The sequence below is a fragment of the Charadrius vociferus genome, unplaced genomic scaffold (genome assembly GCF_000708025.1).
Source record: "Charadrius vociferus isolate BGI_N301 unplaced genomic scaffold, ASM70802v2 scaffold325, whole genome shotgun sequence".
NCBI lineage: Eukaryota > Metazoa > Chordata > Aves > Charadriiformes > Charadriidae > Charadrius > Charadrius vociferus.
In genome coordinates, this window is record NW_009648526.1 from 4,834,444 (window position 1) to 4,847,454 (window position 13,011).

Here is a 13,011-nt window from a genome sequence, read left to right on the forward strand (position 1 = left end):
CCTGCTTGCCAGCCTTCGTGCCCCGCAGCGCGGGCGTCGCTCTCCACTGACAGGGTCCTGCTCGGCCTGCTCCCGGCGAGGTTGGAAGAGGTAATGGCAGAACTCCCTGCCCTGCCTCACAGAGGGCCGGTGCGGTGATGCCGTGCTTCTACGCCCCCGAGTTGCCTCATGAAATGGCACAAAACATGGGTGGCTTGGTGGTACGGACTAACTTGTTAAATACGCTCTTTCACAGATACCGAAGGCGGAGGCCCAGCTCTGCACCAGTTTCACATGTGCCCGTGGAGGAGCTTGCCCAGCGCTGGATGCTGAGGAGAGGGGGCTGCGGGGCGTGTCGCTCCCGCACCCCCAGCCTGCGAGATCCTCGCATCACAGAATGGTTTAGGTTGGAAGGGACCTTAAAGATCATCTCGTTCCAACCCCCTGCCCTGGGCAGGGACACCTCCCACCAGCCCAGGTTGCCCAAAGCCCCATCCAGCCTGGCCCTGAACGCCTCCAGGGATGGGGCAGCGACAGCTTGTCTGGACAGCCTGTGCCAGTGGCTCACCACCCTCACCGTGAAGAATTTCATCCTAATATCTAATCTAAACCTACCTTCTTTCAATTTAAAACCATTACCCCCCATCGTATCGCTAGACTCCCTGCTAACGAGTCTCTCTCCATGATGGAGCAACTCCCTGGTAAAGAGCCCCTCCCAGCATGGAGCAACCCTTCGGCCCAGCTGCCCTTCAGGAGCCCCTCCAGCAGCGGTGGGCAGGTATGTTTTTTGGAGGCCTCCAGTCCTGTGGCAAGTGGAAATGCCACCCTGCACTAGCAGTCTGTACACCTGGGGACCTTGCTTTGGTGGTGGGCTGTAGCATGTGTTGTTTTCTGTGAGTCTTCCATACCATTTTTCTGTGAAGCTCATTCCCGAATGCTATGTATAATCCTGCTAGATAATGACTTCGGGTTTCCCTCTTGCTTGAGGTGTTCCAGTGCAACAAAAATCAAACTAAACACCAAAAGTTTGAACATCACAGCAGGGGACAGCACTGGACTTAGTCACATTCCATCATACGGCCAGATTTACGAGATCAAATAGTGATTTTTATGCCATTGTGCAGATAATACATGGATCCCCCTCATAAAGATTAAAAATGGAAGATGCGATGTGTAATATTTAAAAGCTCACTGAAGTGGGTTTCTCCAAAAACATTCCTTACGGTGAGTGAAAAACATAGTTGAGTCCTCAGGCCTTTTGTTAGAAACTACTAGATCTTTCTACTGCAGCTAGGTGATGGTGATGACTTAGTATATAAAGGAACATATGTGAGATCAAATGCTCTTAGGCAAATTATGACAGGACTTGCTTATAAGTACGCAAATTTGAGACTTGTAGCTATTCTTGAGTGTAAAAAGTAATCTTTCTTGAGATACCAAAAGTGAAAAGCTGTCTTAATGTAATTATATTGCGTTCCAGTCAGCTAGATAGCAATGTTCACTACAATAGCTGCCTGTCCAACTTGGTGTGCTTTCATTTGCCCTGAGGTAGCTATACCAGTTGCTTAGCACTGAGTCAAATACCATGTACATGCAAAGGCCCTTCATAGAAACACCATTTTATGGGGGGTTTTTTATTCATGTTTTTTTGTTTAGTTGTTAAGATTTCTGTTAAGATTCACTAACTACAGGATAACCATTTTCTATTAAGAGGCTATTTTCTATCATGGTTTTCTATGGTGACTTTTCCTATCTGTCCCTTTCTATATTCTAATTACTTGACTGATTTTGGTTCTCTTCTGAAGATAATAAGAACTCAAATGTGACATAAACTGTAATGCATGTATGTTTTACATAGAACTACTAGAAGTTATATATAATCTGCAGATGGGTTGTTTAAACATTTGGTAAATCGTGTTTTACTTCATGTTATTAATTCTCAGCATTGTTAACTTGATGAAATAGCGTCATGTATATAAGGGAAGTTTTTGCTTTTTTAATCAATATACCAAAAGCAGTATTCCCAGCTTGATGGTGCAGGTATGTGTTTTCTTTTTGAAGTTACTGCAGCTGCAAGTATTATACTACAACTGACCTCTCAAAGATGCAGGCGTCCCAAAGAGAGTGGGATGTATTTTTTAACTTCTTAAGTTCCTAACATTCTCCCTCCACCTCATTTTGGAGACAGTGATTCAGACAGATGATTATTATCGAAAATTACATACCAAAATGGAAGGTAAAAATAAGGTGCATAATGTCAGTCCAATAATGCGCTCTCTGCTACTCTTCAATTTCTGGAAATAATCTTTTCCATACAAGCCAGCCACAGATGCAGCAGTAGGATATTCCCCCTATTCAATGCAAACTGTGCATCGTCACATACGCCTTCAGAATACCCACAGTTACTAGTTACTTCAGAACTTTTTTTTTTTAAGTCGTGGTTTAAACCTATCTTTATTACTGAAAAGGGCAATGTTAAAAATGATTCATTAAAGATGTACTTTATAGAAGATTTTAGTACCCATTTGCTATTTTTATGTTAACAAAGCATAACAGTTTAAAGATCACTTTAGATTACACTTTAGATTATACCTAGAAAAGTCATGAAGTGTTTCAAAATGTATTGTTACTTTAAAATGTTGAAGAGAGAACTCTGCCTCCCTTGTGAATCTACTATAAACTCTGTGGTTAACAATGCTGTTTAACAACATGCAAGACAGTGCAAGTGAACATGAAACTAGATAGATGACATCATTTTATAGATATTTAAGGATTATACCATCCCGAGAGTCAAACGTTTCATAAAATGTTCAAACTGCTTTGAAAATGCTTATCAAAGGTGACAGATTTTGCATTCCTAAGAAGGTGAGGTCTTCCATTTAAAAATGTCAGCATTAGGCAAATTAATTTATACATTGTTGTTAGTTTCCATTTCCATATTAATCTTGTATGATTCAAGGTTCCAAGTTTAAACTGTTGGTGACCTTGCTGTGTCTAGTGCCACCCAGCACCCTTATGAGAAGCACCAGGGCTACCATTTTAGGGATTTCTTCTGTTTCACAGTCTAATAATTTGGCCAACATGACAACCGCTTTGGTAAAAGAATCGAGTGTTTATTGAAAAATTTAACTCTAACTTTTTCTCTTATTAAGGGTTCTTGAGTCCAACAAACCTAAGTTAGATCACTACAGGAAGAATTTATTGCAAGGAGACAATCAAATGAAGCACCAAGGAAATGATTCAGAGCACCTACTGTAAGTACCTCAACTAGATTTTGTAAACATTTCCATGTTACCTGGTCTTTCTATGAGACTTCCTTGGTCACACCATCTTCCATTCATCTATCTTAGCAATGAAGTCCAAATCCAAGGACTGTCCTTAACAATAGACAGCAATGCTTCTGCACGTGCATTGAGAAAGCAAACTTTAATCTCAGCATTAAACTCAGGAAGTGATTTGCAGAACCAAGTGCCATCTTCAGTTCTTCTTGTAATTCATTCACAGCTTTCTAAATTTTCAGGCTGTTAACTGTATTAAGCACTGTAGCTGTGATATCATGATAGAGTACATTCTTCCAAAACTTGTGATAAATTGGGTAAATATGGTAATAATGAAAGCAATTGAATTCAGAATTAAATACCCAGTGTGGTGGTGTTTGTTTTTGGTTTTTTTTTTTTTAAATTCAGGTGAATTAATTGCAGTGCTGGCATGATGGGACCAGAGTTTTTGCAGATTTGCAAAACTGTAAGGTTAGCTTTTAAAAGGTGTGTAGTTAGTTCTTTTCTCAGCTTTTTTAATTCACTTCTAGGTTTGTCTCAACATACGGAATGGGATTCATTCTGCAGCCTGTTCTCCTCCTCCTGCCTAAGAGAGACTTGAAGGTTGTATAGAGGAAGTCAAAAAAGGTATTTTGCATCATTTAATTATTACCCTTTTAGCGGCCTGAGTAATGTTGATGGAGTCCAGAAAAATGTGTTTTGTCTGCCTTAGGAAGCATAAAATGGAAACATGCTTGAGCTCAGAGGGGAAAAAAGGCACATGGAGAGATTGGAACAGGGGACTTGCACTTGACAAATGACCCAAGTGTGACAAAATTTACTGACAAAATATTAACACTTCATCTTCTGAAAAACTTGACATTATCAGAAAAGGTTTCACTGTACCTTTTGGAAAAAAACCAAAACAAAACAAAACCTCAAACAAATTGCCATTGTCAAAGCCTAATTCCCTTCTGAGCTAATCATGCTCCAGTTATCTGAATCACTGTTGTTCTTCCCAGAAGTTGTATACTGGTGCAACAGAGGTACATCATTAAATGTCCCTCCACTGGAAGAAACGAATCGCAGTTCTCTATTGCTCCAGTTTCCATCCCTGAATTCCCACTGTTTTTCTTGATGTTATTCCCCTTTTATAATCATGGCAGTGACAAAAGGTAAGGCTCATATATCTAACATTCCCCCAACCCCTTAGAAAGTCAGAACAATGAATGATTTGTGAAGGCTATCTTGTTTAAGATGAAGGACTAGAAGTTTGTTGGAAGTACAGGGGCTGATCCTGTTCCCACTAAAGTCTATTGGAGTTAGGCATATGAACAGGGAACTTCTCTCAGTGTGTCTTAGCTGTCTTCAGATTCTTCAGATGTGCAGCTCTCTTGGCTATCCCTTCCAAGCCTAGAGCTCCAGAGGTGGAAATTCTCGTATCTTGTAGCACATACCCAGAGAAGTAAGGGAGTCTGATCCCTCTAAATAGTAAGAGCTTGTAGTAAGTGTACCCCAGTTTTGGGTATTGACTAATTTCACAGATCAAAACTTTTTTTTTTTTTGCTGGTGTTTTTTTTGTTAATATCTTGACTTCCATCTTAGGAGGAGTCAGATGAAACGTAGAAACTGTGAATGAGATAAGAGCATGACTTAGTTATGATGAACAAAATACATCAGCTGACTTAGTGCTAGGCAACCCCACTGCAGTCAGTCAGGAAAATTGCTGGTTACTAGCTAAAAGCATTACAAGTCTCTTTCTGCTAATAAGATGGGGAGCACAATGAGGCAAGGGGAGAAAGTATTGTTTACTCAAAATCTCCACTACCTAGTCCTACTACTATCAAGCTACTACTCTGAGTGTATTGGTAGATGTCATGCACAAAATTCCATCTCCTTCAGACAGGACAAAGAAAGGGAGTATGAACCTTGGAAGGCCTGCTCTGTTTTCTGTTGCACCAAACTAAGGGTATTAGGTTGAAAGACTTCTGTTCAATTATCTTGACATGTAACCAGCGAGGCTTCTAGTCTTGGTATTCCTATGCTACTTTTGCAGAAAAGATGCCTCCCCGTCTTTGAAAGAACAGAAAGACAAAAGCAGCTTTGCTAATAGAATGTCTCCTAGAATGGCAGAATCATATTTCAGAAATATCAAATCATCCTGCTTTTCCATCATGAGCCTTAGGATTTCAACATTCAAACAATTTAGAATTTAGATCACAAACTACTCTCTAAACAGTGATTTGATGAAATGCAAGAACCCTGCAGAAGACTATTTTTCTTAAATATGACAGGAGGAGTATTTATTTTGAGTACAAAACTATCTTGTTTAAAAAAAAATGCGTGGCATTGCAGAGTTTTTTTCAGAAGTAAAATTCTTGAGGAAGCATCAATGTCTTTAAAGCCCTGTTTAAATCTCAGGTCAACGTTTTACTTGTATTTTGTTGTAGTAAACATGACACTGAACCCAAATAATTCCATTTCTATTAAGTAAAAATTCTCCCAGACTAAAATGAACTTACTTCATATTAAGCTGAAACTATTCATATGTATATGCAGAGATGTAGGAAAATACAAAATTCAGATTGTGGTTTAGCTAGGAAAAAAAAATTACTTTGAAGGATTAAGAAAACTAGAGAGAGAAACAGCAAGTCTTCAATTTCTACAGCTGATGTGTCAAAACAAACCTATAAAAGAAAGTATCAGGACAAACACTGCTTGCTTAAGGTACACCAATAAAGCCAAGTCTGTCCATGAATAAGTCAACAAACTGACTGCAGTCTATCAGAAACATAAGTATGCTGGCATGCTCTCTGATGTTAAAGACAGTGTACATAACCAAGACTTATACAGCTTGTGTTTTCCGCTGATTTTGTAAGTGCGTTTGCATAGGAAAACAGTATTTATAAAGTAAGTGAAAAGATTAATCACTATTTGTTCAGGTCTCTCGCAGGTATCTTCCTATGGATAAAGCTTGAAAAACAAATATTCAATACCTGAAAAAACTAAAATGTGACAAGTACATTACAGTCTGAAATACATTTCAGGTACTTTTCCCGCATTGCCTGCACATTCACAGAGTCAATAAAACAATTAAATGATGATTTATGCTTGGTAACTTCCTTGGCAGTAATTGTTATGCCATGGAAAACTTATTTACTGATTGCAGACACCCATACAATAACATAAGGATTTTTTTATTGCATGAACCAATCAATCAGTGTGAAGCACAGATGGTGAATGATGAAAACAGAAAATACAATGTTCCTTTTTCCTTTATTTCTAAAGGGAATATCTAAGCTATATTGTTGTCACTGAGAAGTGGGTCTCTGCTCTGAAATGTAGAACAAAATAATGTGGGATGACCTAGAAACTGTACAGTTTCTGTGGTTACAGAGGTAAAACCATGCTGCAAACATGAGGCAACAGAAAATAAATTACTATGTTATATATGTAACTTGGCTCATGTATTTGTCTTTAGAATCACAAAGAATTCAAGAAATGTCAACATACTAATTCTGAAAATCAGATCAACAACAACAAAAAGAAAACAACCTTAAATCTGTAGCACAATTTCAGTACTTAAAAGCTGTACTTTTGAGTGAGCTCAGTGAACTACAGTGATCTTGTAAAGGCTGAATACCACATCAATATTCCCAGCGCCAGCTCAGTAACTTCACAACTAATCTCTTGTTTTATTATGAATATATTACAGCTCAAGCTTGCTCAAGTTCCACAAGGACTCCGTGGCAGTCTTTAGGGTGAAGAAAAATCACAGGTTTGCCATGTGCACCTATTTTTGGCTCTTCACTCAATATTCGTATCTTTTTTTTCTTCAGTTCTGTCATAGCTGTTTTTATGTCATCAACCTTATAAAAGAAAAATACAGTTCACACAAATTAACATATTACACTGTATTAGGCAGCAATAATATAATTCCTTACTAAAACATTATTTCTAAATTCTAATAGAATTCTGAAAAGAAATGATAAAAATTTTAAAACATCTAGCCTTAAAAATAAAAACCCTAGAAAAGTTTGCATGTTATTTGAAGATTTCATAAACTATTTTATAAAATATTTTAAATAGATTGTGCTACATTTAAGAAATTATTAAACAAAAATCACCCATGCACAAAGCCTATTGATTTTTTTTTATGTTGTTACTTTATATGGACTCCATAAATGATCTAAACTCTGCATTACTATTACTGAGAAGATCATATTGCTTTCAAACTATCAATAACTAAAGAAGAATGCCTCCCTGTCTAATTGATGACAGAAAACTGACTCATTAGATGCTGGTGAAAAGGGAGGTCAATGGGCAGAAGGTAAAAGGAAAGTCTCTTTTAGATTTATATATCCTTCTACCGAGTAGGTTAAGCTTCGTGAAGTTTCCTAAGAAAAACCTTGGAATTATCAGAAACATATCCAGAACATGACTTGGTTTTCCTATTGAACTTAATTATAATAGCCTTTAACATACTATTTCGATACAGTTTCCTGCAGAAACACATAAGTAACAAAAAGGCCTACACTGTATAACGGATCTTAAGTCTGATAGCATGTCATCAGATGAAATTTTAATTTTTCCAAACCTTAAATAGATTAATTCTGTGAAATAATAAAACTAGTATTCAGTTTATCAAATCTAATAGTTAATAATCAACAAAGACCTAGAAATAAAATAATAGCATTGCTGTTTTTCAAGACTGAGGTGTCTGGACATAACTTGGTGAATGAATTTGCATGATGACATTGCAGGGACGAAGGAAATACCTAGATTTAATTCAAGGAACAGACATTAGTCAATTCCTACTCATTTGCAGCAGCTTTGTTCATGAAAATCCTGAACTCACTACAGTTCTTCCTACATGTGACTACCAGTCTGTTAAAATAAAAAAGAACTAACTGTCAAGTTTTATCTAAAATAAAAGGTCATGCGTAATGTGCGCCATAGCCCCCTCCAGGTTGTTTCCCCAAGGAGAAAGGCTTCTGCAGCTGCTGCTCCTGACCTGCAGAGATGGCCAGAAGAAGAACTGTCTGGGCTCAGCTGGAATGAATTACTGCATCCCCAAGGAAGCAGTGAGAGTAAACAAATGGAAAGCCTGTGGGTGCATCCGTGGTAGAAGAGTATCAGGCTTGGATTTCTCTCATTCTACCAAGTGTCCAGCATGTTTTTCATTGCAGGTATTAATGAATTATTCCTGGTCAGGAATAATTTGATTTCTTCTTAAAATACTTATTCTGTCTGAAACAAATTCCCTATCAAAACATCTGTCTAAAAGTTTCTTTTGAATCATAAGACATAAGGAAGAAATGTCTTTTGATAAACTTGTCAGGCTTCCTATCCAGTATGGGAATAATTTTTACAATTCAGCTTTTTGCAATAAAATTTTTCATAGAAAAATATTTCTGCAAAATACTTCTTAAATTTCAAATGAACAATTAGTTGACACCGAAGTTCTTTTATTGTTTCTCTGAAAGCGATTTTTGCTCAACTTCAGAAGACGACATATCTTTGAAATGGTAAGATTTTCGATTCTGGGGAGAATGGAAAATTGGAGGAGTGAGGTTAATATCTTTTTGATTGATTATGGGAGTGACCAAATCTGTTTTCAGTCCCACTTAAACAGCAGGTCAACAATGGATTGCTTTATCCTCCATCTAAATTAGTCTATAATCTTCCATTTGTTTTTATGTGGAGACAAACATGAGGGCCTTAGGACAATCTTTTTCTTTTTTTTTTGTGTAGAGAATCTGTTAGTGAGCTACAATACTTCATTTAGGAAAATCTGGCTGCAAGTAGCACTAGTTCGCTTGATTCACGGAAATAAACTGCTAGATTATGACTCCTGGCTTGCTTGACCTACTGTATACAGTTATACATTTTTTTATTAACACAACACTTCTATGTTGTCCAACATGGTATAATTAGCATGTCCCATTCTTCTCAATTTTCATAATTAACAGTATGACTTCCCTTGACAGCCATCTTTGGTTTATCTGCAACAAGGTCATCTGTCATACAAGATGGAGACCTACACAGAGCAGTTTCTGCTGGTAACAAATATTTCTTGAAATGTCTTAAAAAGGATTACAAATACTTGAAACCCTTGGGAGCTTTGAGCTCTTTTTGCTGAGAAATGCCTACAACTTCTTTCTCCTGTACTTTTAAGTACCACTGGTCTCACAGAGGGCTGGAGGTTTTGGTCTTACTGCAAATCACTTCTTTCTCCTACACCACCCATTTCCTAATTCAGCTGAGGTATTTCACATTTCTATAGCAGAACTGCCTAGGAATACAATTTAGGGTCAATTTAAACAGAATTAATTTTCTTATTCTTGAACATCTGCAAATAGGAAAACTTAATATAAGAAAAATCGCAATGCCCATGTGTATGCAAAATTTCTCAATTTTCAGTGAAACCACGCAACTGCAAACACTGGTCTTTATGTTGTGTTCTGAAAACAATTTTTACTTACATAAGCAATACCATTACTTTTTATTATTACACTTTGCATGAAATAATAAAGTTTGCAAGACTCGGATCTGTAAAATATTAAAAACAGATCATAGGCAGCAGCATGAAAATTTCCTTCAAACGTCTACGCTAAAAGATGAGTGTACTAAATAAGTTAACTACTTCACCCAGCACCTTTACATCTTGCGTACTTCCAGACCAATCTCTTTGATGGACAAGGAACAACAGGACAGAAGGAACTCTGGAGACTTTACAGCTGTTTGGTAAGTAGGACTAACAATCTTTTGTGACTTCTGAATACAGTTTATCAACTAAATATCAAACAGGAAGAAACTTCTGAAAATCTAAGCTATGCCTTAGCTTAAACTTACAACTCCATCTTTTTCCAGTGTATGTCCTTTCTATGTCAGGAAGTTGACACCTGTCAAACACACTTCACAAGCCCTTGTCCACCTTGCACACTGGATACTTAACCCTCCCCTCCCCAATTTAATCCTTATAGCATAAAAGAGGAAGAAATCATCACATAGCTCATGAAATTGACCTGTGACTTCCAAAACAGAAAAAAGGCAATTTTAAGACTTCTTCTTATGCAATATAAATTCTCACAAATATGACAGCCTTATATATTTGTTCTTGATACAGGTCAAACCTGTGAAAAAATTATGCATACTTCAACATCTCTATCTTATTATATGATATATTGTGTTAAAGTACCTCAATGCAGATATGATGCATTCCTCCAGTTTTGTTTTTTTGCAGGAAGCTTGCAATGGGACTTTTCTCGCCTAAAGGATGTAGAAGTTCCAGCTTTGTATTTCCCAGCTCCACAAAAACAGTGTAGACACCATGTTCGGGAAGAGCAACAGTCTCGCTCACCTGTGCTCCTAACACATCTTTATACAAGGACTGCGCTTTCTCCAAATCAGGTACTGCAATTGCTACGTGATTAAGTCGGCCCAGTTTCCACAAACAGCTTGGAATGTTTTGAGAGAAGGAATTTGATGATGATAAAGTTCGTATTGTGGGAGCTGAAGTCTGCAATCTGGTAAGAAGCCCTGAAAAAAAGTGAATTGCGCTGATACAACGCATTTGAGAAAGTATCGATATCTGCTCTTTCTCCTCTTCATAAGGCCTATGTAACTCCTATGTCATAAGCACACCCGTGTGCAAAGCTGAAGGCAGACTGAGACCAAGAAAAGAGTTATTCTGTAGTACTAACAGCTCAATGAAAATTTTTTTCAGAGACTGTGTAGTTATTCAGAAGTATAAAAAAAAAAAAAAAACAAAACACAAATTCGCTGTAAATGCTTACATATGCCTGTTACAGAGAGGAATACATGGCCAAATGTAACGGTCAACTGTATAATATACTTAAAAGTGACTTCTGAATTTTTCAGAGCTTCTTACAAAGTAGAGAAAGAAATGAGAATATGCCTATACCTCTAGAAATTATAACAAACAAACAAGAAAAACAAAACAAAACACAAAGATAAGGGCTAACATGTAGACAAAAGATGGAGAAGGCATGGAGAAACTTGGTGCCATGAAAAACTGCTTAGGTATCTACAGAATTCTTCACTGACTGCTCTGACAAGGCAGTGCTGAACTTTGCACTATTTGTGTCAAATTGCTGTGTTGCTCACAAATAGTTCCGGGTTGCTTGTTTTGGTTTGTTTCTAAATCATTAAAAAAGATTAAAAAAGGAGGATACTTGCAAATTAATTACATTAAAAATTAATCTGTCAGAGTACAAGAATCTGGAGAGGTTGGGGGTGGGGGAGAAATTGTGATCGTATCAGTTGTTTCTAGCACCAGAATTAGGATTAGATGAAAGGATATATTAATAAAAGACGCATTTTAATTTCATGCCAGTTTGCTTTAGGCCATGCCAGAGTTCCCAATGCCTCAAGGCCAAGCTAGAGGCATCTTAGCATTTTGGAAGTCTTTGAGACATTCTTAGCTTTAAACTCACAAATTTTCTGTTTTGCTAAGAGATTGTGCCAAGGATGCACTGAGATTCTGGATGCTTTGCAATACACTGAGGATAGCCTGGCTTGCATTTTTTCAGACTCTCTGTAATCTGTAAGGTTAGTAGCTGTAAGTAATCAGCTGGCTTCACTGTATGAAACTGAGAACGACTGTTTCATAGGACCTCAAAACTCTACAGCTATCAGTTAACTTTACTTCACAAAGACACCTGATGCGGTCCTTAAATCTATTTGGGTTTTGTTCTATTAATAGTTGGCTGATCTGCCAGTATTATGCACATCAGACTTTAAAGATGTACAGTTGTACCAATTGAGGCTTACATTCTATAACAGAGCAGATTATGAACATGAAGTAGGAAGTCTGAAGTACCCCATAAAATGAGATCCTCATCCTTCAAATGTTTATTTATAGGCTTGTTGCTCCTTCTGTGGGGCAGTGTTCATTGACTTACATGGCTAAGCAATCAAACACAAGCCAAATCCAGCTGAATTGTCATGTTCTCTATGGGGAGGTTACAGAACTGTGGGTCGCAAATCTGTAACTTGTCACTTGGCACTGCTCTACTGTCAATCATGTCACATTGAGGAAAACTCCCAAGCACGGAGAGGATGTTGTCACCAAGTCTGGCACACGGGGGCTGTGTGTTAGCTCTCTGCACCAAATGGAGGAAGGGTAGTCTGGCTGTTCTTCAATCCCAGCAGTTTCAAGGTGGCACTGGCATCTTGGAAACTTTGCCAGCCAACAAGGCTTAGGTCATCCCTGGTGCTGCTCTGGTTTGTGCTGGGGGTGGCTTTTGGGAATCACATGGGCTCCAGAGTTCCTAGAAACCGAGTCTTAGTTTGCTGCAGCTCTGGTTTCTTCCACCAAAAAGCAATTGCACAAAGGTGTTTTCATTCCTGTACCCCACTGATCGATCACTGACAAGCACCGAGTCCCTCGTTCACTTTTCTCCTGCAGGCCATGGCTACTGAGTAAAACAGCATGCTTTAGCTACACAGTTTAACCTGCCCGTACTTACTATCAAAAAAGCGAACAGTCCAGATACAGTGAAGGGTAACTGATTTTGCATTTGACCTCCAACTTGTACCTTAGACAGACAAGCTCCTCCGTGCGCCATAAATATTGTTTGGAGTTTGCTGCGAAAGTTTATTCTAAGCCAGTTAACGTCAGTTGTTAATGTATCTGCCACCTGGGTCACAACCCCTTGTTTTTGCTTGTAACCGCAGTGCTGTGTGGCTGTGGCCCGTACGGCGCTCACGGAGCCGCCCCGGGCCCGCCGCCCCCGCACGCAGCGGCGCT

The 13,011-nt window shown here is 38.3% G+C and overlaps 1 protein-coding gene across 1 annotated transcript; it reads right to left on the reverse strand.

Annotated features, from left to right (window-relative positions):
• Positions 1–6,505: 6,505 nt before the first annotated feature.
• Positions 6,506–10,812, reverse strand: MCEE (methylmalonyl CoA epimerase). The gene is made up of 2 exons (XM_009885784.1): positions 10,438–10,812; positions 6,506–7,105 (listed from the first exon to the last, which is right to left on the reverse strand). Exons 1-2 carry the CDS (start codon positions 10,810–10,812, stop codon positions 6,953–6,955), a joined length of 528 nt encoding a protein of 175 aa, XP_009884086.1. The 3' UTR covers positions 6,506–6,952.
• Positions 10,813–13,011: the final 2,199 nt, after the last annotated feature.

Bases quoted from the DNA above. Each gene is read 5' to 3' on its own strand.
- MCEE (XM_009885784.1), bottom strand. From the start codon at position 10,812: ATGCGTTGTATCAGCGCAATTCACTTTTTTTCAGGGCTTCTTACCAGA. The intron at 7,106-10,437 runs GTACTTTAACAC...TTCTTTTATAAG, and splicing joins TGCATCATATCTGCATTGAG to GTTGATGACATAAAAACAGC.